Source organism: Mytilus trossulus, chromosome 9, assembly GCF_036588685.1.
Source record: "Mytilus trossulus isolate FHL-02 chromosome 9, PNRI_Mtr1.1.1.hap1, whole genome shotgun sequence".
NCBI classification, from domain to species: Eukaryota; Metazoa; Mollusca; class Bivalvia; order Mytilida; family Mytilidae; genus Mytilus; species Mytilus trossulus.
The window spans coordinates 27,822,102-27,845,498 of NC_086381.1; the positions used below are offsets into that span (position 1 = coordinate 27,822,102).

The 23,397-nt window shown below is 35.9% G+C and overlaps 9 protein-coding genes across 9 annotated transcripts; 7 read left to right on the forward strand and 2 right to left on the reverse strand.

Moving 5' to 3' along the window:
* Positions 1-266: 266 nt before the first annotated feature.
* LOC134684463 (histone H3) lies at positions 267-677 on the forward strand. Its single transcript, XM_063543748.1, has one exon. The coding sequence runs from the start codon at positions 267-269 to the stop codon at positions 675-677; it is 411 nt and encodes a 136-aa protein (XP_063399818.1).
* Positions 678-2,163: 1,486 nt separating this feature from the next.
* On the forward strand, positions 2,164-8,322 carry LOC134684464 (uncharacterized). Its single transcript, XM_063543749.1, has 5 exons — positions 2,164-2,676; positions 3,492-3,512; positions 4,108-4,474; positions 5,809-6,263; positions 7,924-8,322. Exons 1-5 carry the CDS (start codon positions 2,367-2,369, stop codon positions 8,271-8,273), a joined length of 1,503 nt encoding a protein of 500 aa, XP_063399819.1. The 5' UTR covers positions 2,164-2,366; the 3' UTR covers positions 8,274-8,322.
* Positions 8,323-9,008: 686 nt separating this feature from the next.
* LOC134683761 (histone H2B-like) lies at positions 9,009-9,431 on the reverse strand. Its single transcript, XM_063543076.1, has one exon. It carries the CDS (start codon positions 9,413-9,415, stop codon positions 9,041-9,043), a length of 375 nt encoding a protein of 124 aa, XP_063399146.1. The 5' UTR covers positions 9,416-9,431; the 3' UTR covers positions 9,009-9,040.
* Positions 9,432-9,699: 268 nt separating this feature from the next.
* Positions 9,700-10,077, forward strand: LOC134684465 (histone H2A). The gene has a single exon (XM_063543750.1). It carries the CDS (start codon positions 9,700-9,702, stop codon positions 10,075-10,077), a length of 378 nt encoding a protein of 125 aa, XP_063399820.1.
* A 1,382-nt stretch (positions 10,078-11,459) lies between these two features.
* LOC134684466 (histone H3) lies at positions 11,460-11,870 on the forward strand. The gene has a single exon (XM_063543752.1). It carries the CDS (start codon positions 11,460-11,462, stop codon positions 11,868-11,870), a length of 411 nt encoding a protein of 136 aa, XP_063399822.1.
* A 1,487-nt stretch (positions 11,871-13,357) lies between these two features.
* LOC134684467 (uncharacterized) lies at positions 13,358-19,516 on the forward strand. The gene is made up of 5 exons (XM_063543753.1): positions 13,358-13,870; positions 14,686-14,706; positions 15,302-15,668; positions 17,003-17,457; positions 19,118-19,516. The coding sequence occupies exons 1-5, from the start codon at positions 13,561-13,563 to the stop codon at positions 19,465-19,467; spliced, it is 1,503 nt and encodes a 500-aa protein (XP_063399823.1). The 5' UTR covers positions 13,358-13,560; the 3' UTR covers positions 19,468-19,516.
* Positions 19,517-19,940: 424 nt separating this feature from the next.
* Positions 19,941-20,621, reverse strand: LOC134683762 (histone H2B-like). Its single transcript, XM_063543077.1, has one exon. It carries the CDS (start codon positions 20,604-20,606, stop codon positions 20,232-20,234), a length of 375 nt encoding a protein of 124 aa, XP_063399147.1. The 5' UTR covers positions 20,607-20,621; the 3' UTR covers positions 19,941-20,231.
* A 269-nt stretch (positions 20,622-20,890) lies between these two features.
* Positions 20,891-21,268, forward strand: LOC134684468 (histone H2A). Its single transcript, XM_063543754.1, has one exon. The coding sequence runs from the start codon at positions 20,891-20,893 to the stop codon at positions 21,266-21,268; it is 378 nt and encodes a 125-aa protein (XP_063399824.1).
* Positions 21,269-22,650: 1,382 nt separating this feature from the next.
* Positions 22,651-23,061, forward strand: LOC134684469 (histone H3). Its single transcript, XM_063543755.1, has one exon. The coding sequence runs from the start codon at positions 22,651-22,653 to the stop codon at positions 23,059-23,061; it is 411 nt and encodes a 136-aa protein (XP_063399825.1).
* The last annotated feature ends 336 nt before the right edge of the window (positions 23,062-23,397 follow it).

Here is a 23,397-nt window from a genome sequence, read left to right on the forward strand (position 1 = left end):
CAGAATAGAAACAAATTGTGCCAATTGTTAGCTTGGGGTGAACAATCATAGCTTCAGTCCAAAAAGGGATCGAAAGCTGTGAAAGTAACTTCCAGATCAGTCCAATCATAACACAGAGATTTCAACCAATCAACGTGAGTTTTATTACCCCGAAAGGCCAATCAGTGTCGTGTTTGCAAACATTGCGGCTAGCACAAATACACTAACATTTGAAGTTTCAAGTATTCTGTCGTGTAATCGTAGATTTTCACAGAGAACATATCGCAATGGCTCGTACAAAGCAGACCGCCCGTAAATCCACTGGAGGAAAAGCTCCAAGAAAACAACTTGCCACCAAGGCCGCCCGTAAGAGCGCACCTGCCACTGGTGGAGTAAAGAAGCCACATAGATACAGGCCAGGAACAGTCGCTCTTCGTGAGATCAGAAGATACCAGAAAAGTACTGAACTCCTCATCAGGAAACTCCCCTTCCAGAGATTAGTTCGTGAAATTGCTCAAGACTTCAAGACTGATCTACGTTTCCAGAGCTCTGCCGTTATGGCCCTCCAGGAAGCCAGTGAAGCTTACCTCGTTGGTCTTTTCGAGGACACCAACTTGTGTGCAATCCACGCCAAGAGAGTCACCATCATGCCCAAAGACATCCAGTTGGCTCGCAGAATCCGTGGAGAACGTGCTTAAACTGACCTTTACTCTATACAATAACGGCCCTTTTAAGGGCCACCAATATTTTCCAAAAAGAGTCTGAATATGTTGTACATCAAAATCAAATATAGCTGAAACCCCCTCTCCACATCTTTCTTTATTCTTCTTTCTCTCCACATCTCTCTTTATTCTTCTTTCTTATTATCTTTTTTTTTTGCACTCACTTAAGATTAGACAAGTCGGGTTACTGTATTGATAGAAGAAAAATATAGAGAAACTTATTTCATAACATGCAAAGAAGAGAAATAAAAGGATAAATAGAGATAGAGAGACATACATATTTTTTATTTATCTAATTCTTCCAAATCCTTCGGAAAAAACAAGAATGTTATACATTTTCTGGTATACCCTCCTGAAAAAATTAACATACATGTATACATTTAATAAAAAAAAGGTAAGAAAAAACATACTCCAAGAACAATACAATCCATCTTCTAATTACAGAATTATTAAAATGTATTTCTTTCTAATTTCTGTGGTTATATTTTTCTCTAAATTGCATTTTTCTCGGTCTTATTTTCTCACTTATTTTTTAGATGCTTTTTTTATGTATTTTTTACTCATATTGTGTATTCTACTGTGACAACATGAGAAGAATCAATTATTTTATATTTCTGAAATATATTTTCGGTACGGGTCCAAGTAGTCCACCTTAAATTCTCATTGAAAACTTTGTCTCCATCAATTGTGTGTTACAGAAAGAAGTTTTTCTTGAATACCTTTATTTTGTGCTTAAAATGCATCTATTTTGGGTGCTCTATGTGCCTTATAAATGATGTGAACATGTGTGCGGATGAATCTTTTTTTCCCATTGGTGGAGAAAAATAGACAAGGCGCAATAATTCATTCATTCAATGATGTACCAATTGTGGTATTTAAAAAGTGAGGCTGCACTGTGTACATTTCAAAAACCTATGACTACATGTATAAAGTAGCTGCTAAATTTAGAAAGATTCCTAATTAGTTGTTAAAAGATGAGCATTGATTGTATACATGTAATAATAACATGTTTGAAATGTGAATTTCCCGGGACATCTTTATTGAAACTGGTAAAGGTGATTTTGAGAAAAATTATCATGCACACCTGTTTTTATTTACAAATCTATCTGTCCATGCTTAAATAACTGACTGGTATGCTGTAGTTTAGTTTTTACTCTTTTACTCTCTTAAGTCTGCAGAGTGGACTATCTCTGAAACTGTATCTTTTGAACAAGAAAAATACTGTATAAAAAGATTTTCTTTAAACTAATTGTTTTTATATTGCAATTGCACATTGTTAACTCCTGCTTATGTATGCAGTGTGATATGTTCTTGTATTTTAAGTAAAAGGAAATAAATCTCTTTCACATTGGAAAATATAAGAAGTATTAATTGATGATGGAGATCATTAGTTATTTGGTCCATCTCTTATAATCTTTGTATTTTTATTTGTATACAGTTTGAAATATTTTATTTTCATATATTTTCAGAGCTTCAGTCAAAAAGTGGATTGAAAGTGTACAGAATTCCTACAGAGTTACCTCCCGGATTTAGACGAAAACAACCAATCAGGTCCAACCTATCAAAAATTCAGTGGTATTTCTTTTAGGGCCGCGTTCATCAGATATATAGCATAATTTGGATATAGTTGTCATTCGTTTTATCGAACTTCAAAAAGCAAACAACATGTCAGGAAGAGGTAAAGGAGGAAAAGGTCTAGGTAAAGGAGGCGCCAAACGTCACAGGAAGGTGTTGCGTGATAATATCCAAGGTATCACCAAACCAGCAATCCGTCGTTTAGCAAGACGAGGTGGTGTCAAACGTATCTCTGGTCTTATCTACGAAGAAACACGTGGTGTCTTGAAAGTCTTTTTGGAAAATGTCATCCGTGATGCTGTCACATACACTGAGCACGCAAAGAGGAAGACTGTCACCGCCATGGATGTTGTCTACGCCCTGAAACGTCAAGGCCGTACCCTTTACGGATTCGGAGGTTAAACAGCCAGCTGAAAAATACAAATACAACGGCCCTTTTCAGGGCCACCAACATATTTCAAAAAGAATCTGCCTTTGTTGTACTTAAAATGAAAACCATAGCTTTCTCCTGTCCAACTTTCTTTACTTTCCTTTTTCTTTTATTCGTTTATTTTTTTTAATTTCTTTTCACTTTTTTTATTTAAGCCTATTAAAAAAAGACCAGCAAGACTTTGGATACAATATGATTCCTGATTTTTTTAATGTAAATAAAATTATTCTTTATTTCATATATATTCTTTTATGTAAAAGATATATTGCTGAATTTTTCTCCATTGTCAAACTCTAGTTATATTGTTTTTATATCCTAAAACAATCCCCCTCCCCCTTTTTTCTCTCTGTCGACGTATGTGTGAATTTAATCTGTTCGTGATATTTTTTTATATAATGTTTCAATACATATTCAAGTATAGTTCGATTCTAGACCCCCTCCCCCCCCCAAAAAAAAGAGGGAAGAAATGTATAACCCGTGAAAAGGTTAAATTCTGGTGTATGTATATTTTTTCAAATCGGCTAATAAAATGAAGAATAAAGAAGAGAAAAAAAGAAAGAAAGAAAGAAAGAAAGAAAGACAAAAAGACAGAATTCAGATATAAACAAATTTGTCATTTTGGGGTGGGACACAGCTTCATTTAGAAGTTTGTTATGTACAACAATAATAAGACTCTTTTTGAAAAATATTGGTGGCCCTGAAAAGGGCCGTTTGTGAAGTTAAACTTCTCGTTGTTTACTTGCTGCTGGTGTACTTTGTGACGGCTTTGGTACCTTCACTGACAGCGTGCTTGGCCAATTCACCGGGTAAGAGCAGACGAACTGCAGTCTGGATCTCCCGAGATGTGATGGTAGATCTCTTGTTGTAGTGAGCGAGACGGGAAGCTTCTGCAGCGATTCTCTCAAAGATATCGTTGACAAAACTGTTCATGATAGACATAGCCTTTGAGGATACTCCAGTGTCTGGGTGAACCTGTCTCAAGACTTTGTAGATGTAGATGGCATAGGATTCTCTCCTCTTCCTCCTCCTTTTCTTGTCACCGCCGGGTCTGGCAGTCTTTGCCTTTGTTACGGCCTTTTTGGCTCCTTTGGTTCCAACTTTTGGTGGCATTTTGAAAGATGTATACTCTCTGAAATGTAATCAGTGAATGATGGCCGTTAATAAAAATTTCTATTTATACTCGGCTAAACGGATTGAAAGTTTTTACTTAACGCGAACTTCGGAGAGAGCACCCTTCTAACATTCAACCCTAACTACCTGGAAGAAGCGATGATTTGATTGGTTTAGAACTGAAACATCTTTCAATCCGTTTTGCGGGTATAAATAGTAAAATACCACCTAACTGGATAATCATTGTTTATACTTGTTCAAGTCAAACAACGTATTAAATCAAAATGTCAGGACGAGGAAAAGGAGGAAAAGCAAAAGCAAAGGCAAAGTCTAGGTCATCCCGTGCCGGACTTCAGTTCCCAGTAGGTCGTATCCACAGACTTTTGAGGAAAGGAAACTACGCCGAGAGAGTTGGTGCCGGAGCACCAGTCTACCTTGCCGCTGTCTTGGAATACTTAGCAGCTGAGGTTTTGGAGTTGGCAGGAAATGCTGCCCGTGACAACAAGAAGAGCAGAATCATCCCCCGTCATCTCCAGTTGGCCATCAGAAACGACGAAGAATTGAACAAACTTCTCTCTGGTGTAACCATTGCACAAGGTGGTGTTTTACCAAACATCCAGGCTGTACTTCTGCCAAAGAAGACACAGAAAGCTGCCAAGTAAAGTCAACACTACAGAAACTTCACTTACAACGGCCCTTTTCAGGGCCACCAACATTTTTCAAAAAGAATCTGACTTTGTTGTACAATTTAGTTGAATGCAGAAAGCAATCTCAAACATAGCTCACTCCCTCCATTTCTCTTGTCTTTATCTCTTTATTTTTCCTTTTCTTTATAAACAGCATACAGATGTCTACTTTCTAATTATATATATAACAATATTTGATGTGGAAAAAAAATGAAGAACAGTACGAGTTTCTTTTTTTCCCCTATAAAAGTCCAAGAAAATAAACGAACTATATAACGTAGATTCGATGAAAATGCGCAAGCACGAGAGGAAGAAAAACTCATAGTTGTTAGTGGTCAATGTTGCATATTTTTTTGGTGTAAATTAAGTTGCAGTCCTATATATTATACTATATAAGCACACACAATACAATCTATGACCTTATTTTTATATAATATATATTCGTTCGTTCGTTGTCTGTCTAACTGTGATCTATGTGAATTCTTTTCTTCCTCTTCTGCTGTCACATTCTCTTAGATATATAATATATATTTTGTGTTCCTATACAAAGTACTTATGCGTATGTTTATAGTTGTGTAGATTATTTTTTAGCTCAAATCCTTTGTATTTGCAAAATTCGTATATAAACAATAAAGAATACTTCAACAATGTGCAAGTTTCACAGTATGCGTGCAGTATACTATATAGAGAATATCATGGCTTTACATGATACAGAGACTAGAGAATACAGAGACTGTATAGCTAGAGAGAACACAAAGACTATAGAGAGGATAAAAAGTGTTCTCTTTGTTTTAAGACACTGAGACGAGTGACAATTGTGTACTATAGTAAGCATGTCTATACGAGAAACTAAGAAAACGGCTGCATTTCTATACCACTGGCTATTGATGAAAATGGATGGATGATGTTTTTTTTCTCTTTTTTCTTCTTCTATTTTGCTCTTTAATTTACATTTCCTGTCAATTATTAATTTCGTGTCAGACTGTTGATTAAACAATTATTTATTATTTGAATAAAGATTATTATTAAGTTCTGCATTACTCTTGATTATTATTTTTTTTGGTCTTATGTCAAATTTTCGCTGACACTATCAGAATAGAAACAAATTGTGCCAATTGTTAGCTTGGGGTGAACAATCATAGCTTCAGTCCAAAAAGGGATCGAAAGCTGTGAAAGTAACTTCCAGATCAGTCCAATCATAACACAGAGATTTCAACCAATCAACGTGAGTTTTATTACCCCGAAAGGCCAATCAGTGTCGTGTTTGCAAACATTGCGGCTAGCACAAATACACTAACATTTGAAGTTTCAAAGTATTCTGTCGTGTAATCGTAGATTTTCACAGAGAACATATCGCAATGGCTCGTACAAAGCAGACCGCCCGTAAATCCACTGGAGGAAAAGCTCCAAGAAAACAACTTGCCACCAAGGCCGCCCGTAAGAGCGCACCTGCCACTGGTGGAGTAAAGAAGCCACATAGATACAGGCCAGGAACAGTCGCTCTTCGTGAGATCAGAAGATACCAGAAAAGTACTGAACTCCTCATCAGGAAACTCCCCTTCCAGAGATTAGTTCGTGAAATTGCTCAAGACTTCAAGACTGATCTACGTTTCCAGAGCTCTGCCGTTATGGCCCTCCAGGAAGCCAGTGAAGCTTACCTCGTTGGTCTTTTCGAGGACACCAACTTGTGTGCAATCCACGCCAAGAGAGTCACCATCATGCCCAAAGACATCCAGTTGGCTCGCAGAATCCGTGGAGAACGTGCTTAAACTGACCTTTACTCTATACAATAACGGCCCTTTTAAGGGCCACCAATATTTTCCAAAAAGAGTCTGAATATGTTGTACATCAAAATCAAATATAGCTGAAACCCCCTCTCCACATCTTTCTTTATTCTTCTTTCTCTCCACATCTCTCTTTATTCTTCTTTCTTATTATCTTTTTTTTTTGCACTCACTTAAGATTAGACAAGTCGGGTTACTGTATTGATAGAAGAAAAATATAGAGAAACTTATTTCATAACATGCAAAGAAGAGAAATAAAAGGATAAATAGAGATAGAGAGACATACATATTTTTTATTTATCTAATTCTTCCAAATCCTTCGGAAAAAACAAGAATGTTATACATTTTCTGGTATACCCTCCTGAAAAAATTAACATACATGTATACATTTAAATAAAAAAAAGGTAAGAAAAAACATACTCCAAGAACAATACAATCCATCTTCTAATTACAGAATTATTAAAATGTATTTCTTTCTAATTTCTGTGGTTATATTTTTCTCTAAATTGCATTTTTCTCGGTCTTATTTTCTCACTTATTTTTTAGATGCTTTTTTTATGTATTTTTTACTCATATTGTGTATTCTACTGTGACAACATGAGAAGAATCAATTATTTTATATTTCTGAAATATATTTTCGGTACGGGTCCAAGTAGTCCACCTTAAATTCTCATTGAAAACTTTGTCTCCATCAATTGTGTGTTACAGAAAGAAGTTTTTCTTGAATACCTTTATTTTGTGCTTAAAATGCATCTATTTTGGGTGCTCTATGTGCCTTATAAATGATGTGAACATGTGTGCGGATGAATCTTTTTTTCCCATTGGTGGAGAAAAATAGACAAGGCGCAATAATTCATTCATTCAATGATGTACCAATTGTGGTATTTAAAAAGTGAGGCTGCACTGTGTACATTTCAAAAACCTATGACTACATGTATAAAGTAGCTGCTAAATTTAGAAAGATTCCTAATTAGTTGTTAAAAGATGAGCATTGATTGTATACATGTAATAATAACATGTTTGAAATGTGAATTTCCCGGGACATCTTTATTGAAACTGGTAAAGGTGATTTTGAGAAAAATTATCATGCACACCTGTTTTTATTTACAAATCTATCTGTCCATGCTTAAATAACTGACTGGTATGCTGTAGTTTAGTTTTTACTCTTTTACTCTCTTAAGTCTGCAGAGTGGACTATCTCTGAAACTGTATCTTTTGAACAAGAAAAATACTGTATAAAAAGATTTTCTTTAAACTAATTGTTTTTATATTGCAATTGCACATTGTTAACTCCTGCTTATGTATGCAGTGTGATATGTTCTTGTATTTTAAGTAAAAGGAAATAAATCTCTTTCACATTGGAAAATATAAGAAGTATTAATTGATGATGGAGATCATTAGTTATTTGGTCCATCTCTTATAATCTTTGTATTTTTATTTGTATACAGTTTGAAATATTTTATTTTCATATATTTTCAGAGCTTCAGTCAAAAAGTGGATTGAAAGTGTACAGAATTCCTACAGAGTTACCTCCCGGATTTAGACGAAAACAACCAATCAGGTCCAACCTATCAAAAATTCAGTGGTATTTCTTTTAGGGCCGCGTTCATCAGATATATAGCATAATTTGGATATAGTTGTCATTCGTTTTATCGAACTTCAAAAAGCAAACAACATGTCAGGAAGAGGTAAAGGAGGAAAAGGTCTAGGTAAAGGAGGCGCCAAACGTCACAGGAAGGTGTTGCGTGATAATATCCAAGGTATCACCAAACCAGCAATCCGTCGTTTAGCAAGACGAGGTGGTGTCAAACGTATCTCTGGTCTTATCTACGAAGAAACACGTGGTGTCTTGAAAGTCTTTTTGGAAAATGTCATCCGTGATGCTGTCACATACACTGAGCACGCAAAGAGGAAGACTGTCACCGCCATGGATGTTGTCTACGCCCTGAAACGTCAAGGCCGTACCCTTTACGGATTCGGAGGTTAAACAGCCAGCTGAAAAATACAAATACAACGGCCCTTTTCAGGGCCACCAACATATTTCAAAAAGAATCTGCCTTTGTTGTACTTAAAATGAAAACCATAGCTTTCTCCTGTCCAACTTTCTTTACTTTCCTTTTTCTTTTATTCGTTTATTTTTTTTAATTTCTTTTCACTTTTTTTATTTAAGCCTATTAAAAAAAGACCAGCAAGACTTTGGATACAATATGATTCCTGATTTTTTTAATGTAAATAAAATTATTCTTTATTTCATATATATTCTTTTATGTAAAAGATATATTGCTGAATTTTTCTCCATTGTCAAACTCTAGTTATATTGTTTTTATATCCTAAAACAATCCCCCTCCCCCTTTTTTCTCTCTGTCGACGTATGTGTGAATTTAATCTGTTCGTGATATTTTTTTATATAATGTTTCAATACATATTCAAGTATAGTTCGATTCTAGACCCCCTCCCCCCCCCAAAAAAAAGAGGGAAGAAATGTATAACCCGTGAAAAGGTTAAATTCTGGTGTATGTATATTTTTTCAAATCGGCTAATAAAATGAAGAATAAAGAAGAGAAAAAAAGAAAGAAAGAAAGAAAGAAAGAAAGAAAGACAAAAAGACAGAATTCAGATATAAACAAATTTGTCATTTTGGGGTGGGACACAGCTTCATTTAGAAGTTTGTTATGTACAACAATAATAAGACTCTTTTTGAAAAATATTGGTGGCCCTGAAAAGGGCCGTTTGTGAAGTTAAACTTCTCGTTGTTTACTTGCTGCTGGTGTACTTTGTGACGGCTTTGGTACCTTCACTGACAGCGTGCTTGGCCAATTCACCGGGTAAGAGCAGACGAACTGCAGTCTGGATCTCCCGAGATGTGATGGTAGATCTCTTGTTGTAGTGAGCGAGACGGGAAGCTTCTGCAGCGATTCTCTCAAAGATATCGTTGACAAAACTGTTCATGATAGACATAGCCTTTGAGGATACTCCAGTGTCTGGGTGAACCTGTCTCAAGACTTTGTAGATGTAGATGGCATAGGATTCTCTCCTCTTCCTCCTCCTTTTCTTGTCACCGCCGGGTCTGGCAGTCTTTGCCTTTGTTACGGCCTTTTTGGCTCCTTTGGTTCCAACTTTTGGTGGCATTTTGAAAGATGTATACTCTCTGAAATGTAATCAGTGAATGATGGCCGTTAATAAAAATTTCTATTTATACTCGGCTAAACGGATTGAAAGTTTTTACTTAACGCGAACTTCGGAGAGAGCACCCTTCTAACATTCAACCCTAACTACCTGGAAGAAGCGATGATTTGATTGGTTTAGAACTGAAACATCTTTCAATCCGTTTTGCGGGTATAAATAGTAAAATACCACCTAACTGGATAATCATTGTTTATACTTGTTCAAGTCAAACAACGTATTAAATCAAAATGTCAGGACGAGGAAAAGGAGGAAAAGCAAAAGCAAAGGCAAAGTCTAGGTCATCCCGTGCCGGACTTCAGTTCCCAGTAGGTCGTATCCACAGACTTTTGAGGAAAGGAAACTACGCCGAGAGAGTTGGTGCCGGAGCACCAGTCTACCTTGCCGCTGTCTTGGAATACTTAGCAGCTGAGGTTTTGGAGTTGGCAGGAAATGCTGCCCGTGACAACAAGAAGAGCAGAATCATCCCCCGTCATCTCCAGTTGGCCATCAGAAACGACGAAGAATTGAACAAACTTCTCTCTGGTGTAACCATTGCACAAGGTGGTGTTTTACCAAACATCCAGGCTGTACTTCTGCCAAAGAAGACACAGAAAGCTGCCAAGTAAAGTCAACACTACAGAAACTTCACTTACAACGGCCCTTTTCAGGGCCACCAACATTTTTCAAAAAGAATCTGACTTTGTTGTACAATTTAGTTGAATGCAGAAAGCAATCTCAAACATAGCTCACTCCCTCCATTTCTCTTGTCTTTATCTCTTTATTTTTCCTTTTCTTTATAAACAGCATACAGATGTCTACTTTCTAATTATATATATAACAATATTTGATGTGGAAAAAAAATGAAGAACAGTACGAGTTTCTTTTTTTCCCCTATAAAAGTCCAAGAAAATAAACGAACTATATAACGTAGATTCGATGAAAATGCGCAAGCACGAGAGGAAGAAAAACTCATAGTTGTTAGTGGTCAATGTTGCATATTTTTTTGGTGTAAATTAAGTTGCAGTCCTATATATTATACTATATAAGCACACACAATACAATCTATGACCTTATTTTTATATAATATATATTCGTTCGTTCGTTGTCTGTCTAACTGTGATCTATGTGAATTCTTTTCTTCCTCTTCTGCTGTCACATTCTCTTAGATATATAATATATATTTTGTGTTCCTATACAAAGTACTTATGCGTATGTTTATAGTTGTGTAGATTATTTTTTAGCTCAAATCCTTTGTATTTGCAAAATTCGTATATAAACAATAAAGAATACTTCAACAATGTGCAAGTTTCACAGTATGCGTGCAGTATACTATATAGAGAATATCATGGCTTTACATGATACAGAGACTAGAGAATACAGAGACTGTATAGCTAGAGAGAACACAAAGACTATAGAGAGGATAAAAAGTGTTCTCTTTGTTTTAAGACACTGAGACGAGTGACAATTGTGTACTATAGTAAGCATGTCTATACGAGAAACTAAGAAAACGGCTGCATTTCTATACCACTGGCTATTGATGAAAATGGATGGATGATGTTTTTTTTCTCTTTTTTCTTCTTCTATTTTGCTCTTTAATTTACATTTCCTGTCAATTATTAATTTCGTGTCAGACTGTTGATTAAACAATTATTTATTATTTGAATAAAGATTATTATTAAGTTCTGCATTACTCTTGATTATTATTTTTTTTGGTCTTATGTCAAATTTTCGCTGACACTATCAGAATAGAAACAAATTGTGCCAATTGTTAGCTTGGGGTGAACAATCATAGCTTCAGTCCAAAAAGGGATCGAAAGCTGTGAAAGTAACTTCCAGATCAGTCCAATCATAACACAGAGATTTCAACCAATCAACGTGAGTTTTATTACCCCGAAAGGCCAATCAGTGTCGTGTTTGCAAACATTGCGGCTAGCACAAATACACTAACATTTGAAGTTTCAAAGTATTCTGTCGTGTAATCGTAGATTTTCACAGAGAACATATCGCAATGGCTCGTACAAAGCAGACCGCCCGTAAATCCACTGGAGGAAAAGCTCCAAGAAAACAACTTGCCACCAAGGCCGCCCGTAAGAGCGCACCTGCCACTGGTGGAGTAAAGAAGCCACATAGATACAGGCCAGGAACAGTCGCTCTTCGTGAGATCAGAAGATACCAGAAAAGTACTGAACTCCTCATCAGGAAACTCCCCTTCCAGAGATTAGTTCGTGAAATTGCTCAAGACTTCAAGACTGATCTACGTTTCCAGAGCTCTGCCGTTATGGCCCTCCAGGAAGCCAGTGAAGCTTACCTCGTTGGTCTTTTCGAGGACACCAACTTGTGTGCAATCCACGCCAAGAGAGTCACCATCATGCCCAAAGACATCCAGTTGGCTCGCAGAATCCGTGGAGAACGTGCTTAAACTGACCTTTACTCTATACAATAACGGCCCTTTTAAGGGCCACCAATATTTTCCAAAAAGAGTCTGAATATGTTGTACATCAAAATCAAATATAGCTGAAACCCCCTCTCCACATCTTTCTTTATTCTTCTTTCTCTCCACATCTCTCTTTATTCTTCTTTCTTATTATCTTTTTTTTTTGCACTCACTTAAGATTAGACAAGTCGGGTTACTGTATTGATAGAAGAAAAATATAGAGAAACTTATTTCATAACATGCAAAGAAGAGAAATAAAAGGATAAATAGAGATAGAGAGACATACATATTTTTTATTTATCTAATTCTTCCAAATCCTTCGGAAAAAACAAGAATGTTATACATTTTCTGGTATACCCTCCTGAAAAAATTAACATACATGTATACATTTAAATAAAAAAAAGGTAAGAAAAAACATACTCCAAGAACAATACAATCCATCTTCTAATTACAGAATTATTAAAATGTATTTCTTTCTAATTTCTGTGGTTATATTTTTCTCTAAATTGCATTTTTCTCGGTCTTATTTTCTCACTTATTTTTTAGATGCTTTTTTTATGTATTTTTTACTCATATTGTGTATTCTACTGTGACAACATGAGAAGAATCAATTATTTTATATTTCTGAAATATATTTTCGGTACGGGTCCAAGTAGTCCACCTTAAATTCTCATTGAAAACTTTGTCTCCATCAATTGTGTGTTACAGAAAGAAGTTTTTCTTGAATACCTTTATTTTGTGCTTAAAATGCATCTATTTTGGGTGCTCTATGTGCCTTATAAATGATGTGAACATGTGTGCGGATGAATCTTTTTTTCCCATTGGTGGAGAAAAATAGACAAGGCGCAATAATTCATTCATTCAATGATGTACCAATTGTGGTATTTAAAAAGTGAGGCTGCACTGTGTACATTTCAAAAACCTATGACTACATGTATAAAGTAGCTGCTAAATTTAGAAAGATTCCTAATTAGTTGTTAAAAGATGAGCATTGATTGTATACATGTAATAATAACATGTTTGAAATGTGAATTTCCCGGGACATCTTTATTGAAACTGGTAAAGGTGATTTTGAGAAAAATTATCATGCACACCTGTTTTTATTTACAAATCTATCTGTCCATGCTTAAATAACTGACTGGTATGCTGTAGTTTAGTTTTTACTCTTTTACTCTCTTAAGTCTGCAGAGTGGACTATCTCTGAAACTGTATCTTTTGAACAAGAAAAATACTGTATAAAAAGATTTTCTTTAAACTAATTGTTTTTATATTGCAATTGCACATTGTTAACTCCTGCTTATGTATGCAGTGTGATATGTTCTTGTATTTTAAGTAAAAGGAAATAAATCTCTTTCACATTGGAAAATATAAGAAGTATTAATTGATGATGGAGATCATTAGTTATTTGGTCCATCTCTTATAATCTTTGTATTTTTATTTGTATACAGTTTGAAATATTTTATTTTCATATATTTTCAGAGCTTCAGTCAAAAAGTGGATTGAAAGTGTACAGAATTCCTACAGAGTTACCTCCCGGATTTAGACGAAAACAACCAATCAGGTCCAACCTATCAAAAATTCAGTGGTATTTCTTTTAGGGCCGCGTTCATCAGATATATAGCATAATTTGGATATAGTTGTCATTCGTTTTATCGAACTTCAAAAAGCAAACAACATGTCAGGAAGAGGTAAAGGAGGAAAAGGTCTAGGTAAAGGAGGCGCCAAACGTCACAGGAAGGTGTTGCGTGATAATATCCAAGGTATCACCAAACCAGCAATCCGTCGTTTAGCAAGACGAGGTGGTGTCAAACGTATCTCTGGTCTTATCTACGAAGAAACACGTGGTGTCTTGAAAGTCTTTTTGGAAAATGTCATCCGTGATGCTGTCACATACACTGAGCACGCAAAGAGGAAGACTGTCACCGCCATGGATGTTGTCTACGCCCTGAAACGTCAAGGCCGTACCCTTTACGGATTCGGAGGTTAAACAGCCAGCTGAAAAATACAAATACAACGGCCCTTTTCAGGGCCACCAACATATTTCAAAAAGAATCTGCCTTTGTTGTACTTAAAATGAAAACCATAGCTTTCTCCTGTCCAACTTTCTTTACTTTCCTTTTTCTTTTATTCGTTTATTTTTTTTAATTTCTTTTCACTTTTTTTATTTAAGCCTATTAAAAAAAGACCAGCAAGACTTTGGATACAATATGATTCCTGATTTTTTTAATGTAAATAAAATTATTCTTTATTTCATATATATTCTTTTATGTAAAAGATATATTGCTGAATTTTTCTCCATTGTCAAACTCTAGTTATATTGTTTTTATATCCTAAAACAATCCCCCTCCCCCTTTTTTCTCTCTGTCGACGTATGTGTGAATTTAATCTGTTCGTGATATTTTTTTATATAATGTTTCAATACATATTCAAGTATAGTTCGATTCTAGACCCCCTCCCCCCCCCAAAAAAAAGAGGGAAGAAATGTATAACCCGTGAAAAGGTTAAATTCTGGTGTATGTATATTTTTTCAAATCGGCTAATAAAATGAAGAATAAAGAAGAGAAAAAAAGAAAGAAAGAAAGAAAGAAAGAAAGACAAAAAGACAGAATTCAGATATAAACAAATTTGTCATTTTGGGGTGGGACACAGCTTCATTTAGAAGTTTGTTATGTACAACAATAATAAGACTCTTTTTGAAAAATATTGGTGGCCCTGAAAAGGGCCGTTTGTGAAGTTAAACTTCTCGTTGTTTACTTGCTGCTGGTGTACTTTGTGACGGCTTTGGTACCTTCACTGACAGCGTGCTTGGCCAATTCACCGGGTAAGAGCAGACGAACTGCAGTCTGGATCTCCCGAGATGTGATGGTAGATCTCTTGTTGTAGTGAGCGAGACGGGAAGCTTCTGCAGCGATTCTCTCAAAGATATCGTTGACAAAACTGTTCATGATAGACATAGCCTTTGAGGATACTCCAGTGTCTGGGTGAACCTGTCTCAAGACTTTGTAGATGTAGATGGCATAGGATTCTCTCCTCTTCCTCCTCCTTTTCTTGTCACCGCCGGGTCTGGCAGTCTTTGCCTTTGTTACGGCCTTTTTGGCTCCTTTGGTTCCAACTTTTGGTGGCATTTTGAAAGATGTATACTCTCTGAAATGTAATCAGTGAATGATGGCCGTTAATAAAAATTTCTATTTATACTCGGCTAAACGGATTGAAAGTTTTTACTTAACGCGAACTTCGGAGAGAGCACCCTTCTAACATTCAACCCTAACTACCTGGAAGAAGCGATGATTTGATTGGTTTAGAACTGAAACATCTTTCAATCCGTTTTGCGGGTATAAATAGTAAAATACCACCTAACTGGATAATCATTGTTTATACTTGTTCAAGTCAAACAACGTATTAAATCAAAATGTCAGGACGAGGAAAAGGAGGAAAAGCAAAAGCAAAGGCAAAGTCTAGGTCATCCCGTGCCGGACTTCAGTTCCCAGTAGGTCGTATCCACAGACTTTTGAGGAAAGGAAACTACGCCGAGAGAGTTGGTGCCGGAGCACCAGTCTACCTTGCCGCTGTCTTGGAATACTTAGCAGCTGAGGTTTTGGAGTTGGCAGGAAATGCTGCCCGTGACAACAAGAAGAGCAGAATCATCCCCCGTCATCTCCAGTTGGCCATCAGAAACGACGAAGAATTGAACAAACTTCTCTCTGGTGTAACCATTGCACAAGGTGGTGTTTTACCAAACATCCAGGCTGTACTTCTGCCAAAGAAGACACAGAAAGCTGCCAAGTAAAGTCAACACTACAGAAACTTCACTTACAACGGCCCTTTTCAGGGCCACCAACATTTTTCAAAAAGAATCTGACTTTGTTGTACAATTTAGTTGAATGCAGAAAGCAATCTCAAACATAGCTCACTCCCTCCATTTCTCTTGTCTTTATCTCTTTATTTTTCCTTTTCTTTATAAACAGCATACAGATGTCTACTTTCTAATTATATATATAACAATATTTGATGTGGAAAAAAAATGAAGAACAGTACGAGTTTCTTTTTTTCCCCTATAAAAGTCCAAGAAAATAAACGAACTATATAACGTAGATTCGATGAAAATGCGCAAGCACGAGAGGAAGAAAAACTCATAGTTGTTAGTGGTCAATGTTGCATATTTTTTTGGTGTAAATTAAGTTGCAGTCCTATATATTATACTATATAAGCACACACAATACAATCTATGACCTTATTTTTATATAATATATATTCGTTCGTTCGTTGTCTGTCTAACTGTGATCTATGTGAATTCTTTTCTTCCTCTTCTGCTGTCACATTCTCTTAGATATATAATATATATTTTGTGTTCCTATACAAAGTACTTATGCGTATGTTTATAGTTGTGTAGATTATTTTTTAGCTCAAATCCTTTGTATTTGCAAAATTCGTATATAAACAATAAAGAATACTTCAACAATGTGCAAGTTTCACAGTATGCGTGCAGTATACTATATAGAGAATATCATGGCTTTACATGATACAGAGACTAGAGAATACAGAGACTGTATAGCTAGAGAGAACACAAAGACTATAGAGAGGATAAAAAGTGTTCTCTTTGTTTTAAGACACTGAGACGAGTGACAATTGTGTACTATAGTAAGCATGTCTATACGAGAAACTAAGAAAACGGCTGCATTTCTATACCACTGGCTATTGATGAAAATGGATGGATGATGTTTTTTTTCTCTTTTTTCTTCTTCTATTTTGCTCTTTAATTTACATTTCCTGTCAATTATTAATTTCGTGTCAGACTGTTGATTAAACAATTATTTATTATTTGAATAAAGATTATTATTAAGTTCTGCATTACTCTTGATTATTATTTTTTTTGGTCTTATGTCAAATTTTCGCTGACACTATCAGAATAGAAACAAATTGTGCCAATTGTTAGCTTGGGGTGAACAATCATAGCTTCAGTCCAAAAAGGGATCGAAAGCTGTGAAAGTAACTTCCAGATCAGTCCAATCATAACACAGAGATTTCAACCAATCAACGTGAGTTTTATTACCCCGAAAGGCCAATCAGTGTCGTGTTTGCAAACATTGCGGCTAGCACAAATACACTAACATTTGAAGTTTCAAAGTATTCTGTCGTGTAATCGTAGATTTTCACAGAGAACATATCGCAATGGCTCGTACAAAGCAGACCGCCCGTAAATCCACTGGAGGAAAAGCTCCAAGAAAACAACTTGCCACCAAGGCCGCCCGTAAGAGCGCACCTGCCACTGGTGGAGTAAAGAAGCCACATAGATACAGGCCAGGAACAGTCGCTCTTCGTGAGATCAGAAGATACCAGAAAAGTACTGAACTCCTCATCAGGAAACTCCCCTTCCAGAGATTAGTTCGTGAAATTGCTCAAGACTTCAAGACTGATCTACGTTTCCAGAGCTCTGCCGTTATGGCCCTCCAGGAAGCCAGTGAAGCTTACCTCGTTGGTCTTTTCGAGGACACCAACTTGTGTGCAATCCACGCCAAGAGAGTCACCATCATGCCCAAAGACATCCAGTTGGCTCGCAGAATCCGTGGAGAACGTGCTTAAACTGACCTTTACTCTATACAATAACGGCCCTTTTAAGGGCCACCAATATTTTCCAAAAAGAGTCTGAATATGTTGTACATCAAAATCAAATATAGCTGAAACCCCCTCTCCACATCTTTCTTTATTCTTCTTTCTCTCCACATCTCTCTTTATTCTTCTTTCTTATTATCTTTTTTTTTTGCACTCACTTAAGATTAGACAAGTCGGGTTACTGTATTGATAGAAGAAAAATATAGAGAAACTTATTTCATAACATGCAAAGAAGAGAAATAAAAGGATAAATAGAGATAGAGAGACATACATATTTTTTATTTATCTAATTCTTCCAAATCCTTCGGAAAAAACAAGAATGTTATACATTTTCTGGTATACCCTCCTGAAAAAATTAACATACATGTATACATTTAAATAAAAAAAAGGTAAGAAAAAACATACTCCAAGAACAATACAATCCATCTTCTAATTACAGAATTATTAAAATGTATTTCTTTCTAATTTCTGTGGTTATATTTTTCTCTAAATTGCATTTTTCTCGGTCTTATTTTCTCACTTATTTTTTAGATGCTTTTTTTATGTATTTTTTACTCATATTGTGTATTCTACTGTGACAACATGAGAAGAATCAATTATTTTATATTTCTGAAATATATTTTCGGTACGGGTCCAAGTAGTCCACCTTAAATTCTCATTGAAAACTTTGTCTCCATCAATTGTGTGTTACAGAAAGAAGTTTTTCTTGAATACCTTTATTTTGTGCTTAAAATGCATCTATTTTGGGTGCTCTATGTGCCTTATAAATGATGTGAACATGTGTGCGGATGAATCTTTTTTTCCCATTGGTGGAGAAAAATAGACAAGGCGCAATAATTCATTCATTCAATGATGTACCAATTGTGGTATTTAAAAAGTGAGGCTGCACTGTGTACATTTCAAAAACCTATGACTACATGTATAAAGTAGCTGCTAAATTTAGAAAGATTCCTAATTAGTTGTTAAAAGATGAGCATTGATTGTATACATGTAATAATAACATGTTTGAAATGTGAATTTCCCGGGACATCTTTATTGAAACTGGTAAAGGTGATTTTGAGAAAAATTATCATGCACACCTGTTTTTATTTACAAATCTATCTGTCCATGCTTAAATAACTGACTGGTATGCTGTAGTTTAGTTTTTACTCTTTTACTCTCTTAAGTCTGCAGAGTGGACTATCTCTGAAACTGTATCTTTTGAACAAGAAAAATACTGTATAAAAAGATTTTCTTTAAACTAATTGTTTTTATATTGCAATTGCACATTGTTAACTCCTGCTTATGTATGCAGTGTGATATGTTCTTGTATTTTAAGTAAAAGGAAATAAATCTCTTTCACATTGGAAAATATAAGAAGTATTAATTGATGATGGAGATCATTAGTTATTTGGTCCATCTCTTATAATCTTTGTATTTTTATTTGTATACAGTTTGAAATATTTTATTTTCATATATTTTCAGAGCTTCAGTCAAAAAGTGGATTGAAAGTGTACAGAATTCCTACAGAGTTACCTCCCGGATTTAGACGAAAACAACCAATCAGGTCCAACCTATCAAAAATTCAGTGGTATTTCTTTTAGGGCCGCGTTCATCAGATATATAGCATAATTTGGATATAGTTGTCATTCGTTTTATCGAACTTCAAAAAGCAAACAACATGTCAGGAAGAGGTAAAGGAGGAAAAGGTCTAGGTAAAGGAGGCGCCAAACGTCACAGGAAGGTGTTGCGTGATAATATCCAAGGTATCACCAAACCAGCAATCCGTCGTTTAGCAAGACGAGGTGGTGTCAAACGTATCTCTGGTCTTATCTACGAAGAAACACGTGGTGTCTTGAAAGTCTTTTTGGAAAATGTCATCCGTGATGCTGTCACATACACTGAGCACGCAAAGAGGAAGACTGTCACCGCCATGGATGTTGTCTACGCCCTGAAACGTCAAGGCCGTACCCTTTACGGATTCGGAGGTTAAACAGCCAGCTGAAAAATACAAATACAACGGCCCTTTTCAGGGCCACCAACATATTTCAAAAAGAATCTGCCTTTGTTGTACTTAAAATGAAAACCATAGCTTTCTCCTGTCCAACTTTCTTTACTTTCCTTTTTCTTTTATTCGTTTATTTTTTTTAATTTCTTTTCACTTTTTTTATTTAAGCCTATTAAAAAAAGACCAGCAAGACTTTGGATACAATATGATTCCTGATTTTTTTAATGTAAATAAAATTATTCTTTATTTCATATATATTCTTTTATGTAAAAGATATATTGCTGAATTTTTCTCCATTGTCAAACTCTAGTTATATTGTTTTTATATCCTAAAACAATCCCCCTCCCCCTTTTTTCTCTCTGTCGACGTATGTGTGAATTTAATCTGTTCGTGATATTTTTTTATATAATGTTTCAATACATATTCAAGTATAGTTCGATTCTAGACCCCCTCCCCCCCCCCAAAAAAAAGAGGGAAGAAATGTATAACCCGTGAAAAGGTTAAATTCTGGTGTATGTATATTTTTTCAAATCGGCTAATAAAATGAAGAATAAAGAAGAGAAAAAAAGAAAGAAAGAAAGAAAGAAAGAAAGACAAAAAGACAGAATTCAGATATAAACAAATTTGTCATTTTGGGGTGGGACACAGCTTCATTTAGAAGTTTGTTATGTACAACAATAATAAGACTCTTTTTGAAAAATATTGGTGGCCCTGAAAAGGGCCGTTTGTGAAGTTAAACTTCTCGTTGTTTACTTGCTGCTGGTGTACTTTGTGACGGCTTTGGTACCTTCACTGACAGCGTGCTTGGCCAATTCACCGGGTAAGAGCAGACGAACTGCAGTCTGGATCTCCCGAGATGTGATGGTAGATCTCTTGTTGTAGTGAGCGAGACGGGAAGCTTCTGCAGCGATTCTCTCAAAGATATCGTTGACAAAACTGTTCATGATAGACATAGCCTTTGAGGATACTCCAGTGTCTGGGTGAACCTGTCTCAAGACTTTGTAGATGTAGATGGCATAGGATTCTCTCCTCTTCCTCCTCCTTTTCTTGTCACCGCCGGGTCTGGCAGTCTTTGCCTTTGTTACGGCCTTTTTGGCTCCTTTGGTTCCAACTTTTGGTGGCATTTTGAAAGATGTATACTCTCTGAAATGTAATCAGTGAATGATGGCCGTTAATAAAAATTTCTATTTATACTCGGCTAAACGGATTGAAAGTTTTTACTTAACGCGAACTTCGGAGAGAGCACCCTTCTAACATTCAACCCTAACTACCTGGAAGAAGCGATGATTTGATTGGTTTAGAACTGAAACATCTTTCAATCCGTTTTGCGGGTATAAATAGTAAAATACCACCTAACTGGATAATCATTGTTTATACTTGTTCAAGTCAAACAACGTATTAAATCAAAATGTCAGGACGAGGAAAAGGAGGAAAAGCAAAAGCAAAGGCAAAGTCTAGGTCATCCCGTGCCGGACTTCAGTTCCCAGTAGGTCGTATCCACAGACTTTTGAGGAAAGGAAACTACGCCGAGAGAGTTGGTGCCGGAGCACCAGTCTACCTTGCCGCTGTCTTGGAATACTTAGCAGCTGAGGTTTTGGAGTTGGCAGGAAATGCTGCCCGTGACAACAAGAAGAGCAGAATCATCCCCCGTCATCTCCAGTTGGCCATCAGAAACGACGAAGAATTGAACAAACTTCTCTCTGGTGTAACCATTGCACAAGGTGGTGTTTTACCAAACATCCAGGCTGTACTTCTGCCAAAGAAGACACAGAAAGCTGCCAAGTAAAGTCAACACTACAGAAACTTCACTTACAACGGCCCTTTTCAGGGCCACCAACATTTTTCAAAAAGAATCTGACTTTGTTGTACAATTTAGTTGAATGCAGAAAGCAATCTCAAACATAGCTCACTCCCTCCATTTCTCTTGTCTTTATCTCTTTATTTTTCCTTTTCTTTATAAACAGCATACAGATGTCTACTTTCTAATTATATATATAACAATATTTGATGTGGAAAAAAAATGAAGAACAGTACGAGTTTCTTTTTTTCCCCTATAAAAGTCCAAGAAAATAAACGAACTATATAACGTAGATTCGATGAAAATGCGCAAGCACGAGAGGAAGAAAAACTCATAGTTGTTAGTGGTCAATGTTGCATATTTTTTTGGTGTAAATTAAGTTGCAGTCCTATATATTATACTATATAAGCACACACAATACAATCTATGACCTTATTTTTATATAATATATATTCGTTCGTTCGTTGTCTGTCTAACTGTGATCTATGTGAATTCTTTTCTTCCTCTTCTGCTGTCACATTCTCTTAGATATATAATATATATTTTGTGTTCCTATACAAAGTACTTATGCGTATGTTTATAGTTGTGTAGATTATTTTTTAGCTCAAATCCTTTGTATTTGCAAAATTCGTATATAAACAATAAAGAATACTTCAACAATGTGCAAGTTTCACAGTATGCGTGCAGTATACTATATAGAGAATATCATGGCTTTACATGATACAGAGACTAGAGAATACAGAGACTGTATAGCTAGAGAGAACACAAAGACTATAGAGAGGATAAAAAGTGTTCTCTTTGTTTTAAGACACTGAGACGAGTGACAATTGTGTACTATAGTAAGCATGTCTATACGAGAAACTAAGAAAACGGCTGCATTTCTATACCACTGGCTATTGATGAAAATGGATGGATGATGTTTTTTTTCTCTTTTTTCTTCTTCTATTTTGCTCTTTAATTTACATTTCCTGTCAATTATTAATTTCGTGTCAGACTGTTGATTAAACAATTATTTATTATTTGAATAAAGATTATTATTAAGTTCTGCATTACTCTTGATTATTATTTTTTTTGGTCTTATGTCAAATTTTCGCTGACACTATCAGAATAGAAACAAATTGTGCCAATTGTTAGCTTGGGGTGAACAATCATAGCTTCAGTCCAAAAAGGGATCGAAAGCTGTGAAAGTAACTTCCAGATCAGTCCAATCATAACACAGAGATTTCAACCAATCAACGTGAGTTTTATTACCCCGAAAGGCCAATCAGTGTCGTGTTTGCAAACATTGCGGCTAGCACAAATACACTAACATTTGAAGTTTCAAAGTATTCTGTCGTGTAATCGTAGATTTTCACAGAGAACATATCGCAATGGCTCGTACAAAGCAGACCGCCCGTAAATCCACTGGAGGAAAAGCTCCAAGAAAACAACTTGCCACCAAGGCCGCCCGTAAGAGCGCACCTGCCACTGGTGGAGTAAAGAAGCCACATAGATACAGGCCAGGAACAGTCGCTCTTCGTGAGATCAGAAGATACCAGAAAAGTACTGAACTCCTCATCAGGAAACTCCCCTTCCAGAGATTAGTTCGTGAAATTGCTCAAGACTTCAAGACTGATCTACGTTTCCAGAGCTCTGCCGTTATGGCCCTCCAGGAAGCCAGTGAAGCTTACCTCGTTGGTCTTTTCGAGGACACCAACTTGTGTGCAATCCACGCCAAGAGAGTCACCATCATGCCCAAAGACATCCAGTTGGCTCGCAGAATCCGTGGAGAACGTGCTTAAACTGACCTTTACTCTATACAATAACGGCCCTTTTAAGGGCCACCAATATTTTCCAAAAAGAGTCTGAATATGTTGTACATCAAAATCAAATATAGCTGAAACCCCCTCTCCACATCTTTCTTTATTCTTCTTTCTCTCCACATCTCTCTTTATTCTTCTTTCTTATTATCTTTTTTTTTTGCACTCACTTAAGATTAGACAAGTCGGGTTACTGTATTGATAGAAGAAAAATATAGAGAAACTTATTTCATAACATGCAAAGAAGAGAAATAAAAGGATAAATAGAGATAGAGAGACATACATATTTTTTATTTATCTAATTCTTCCAAATCCTTC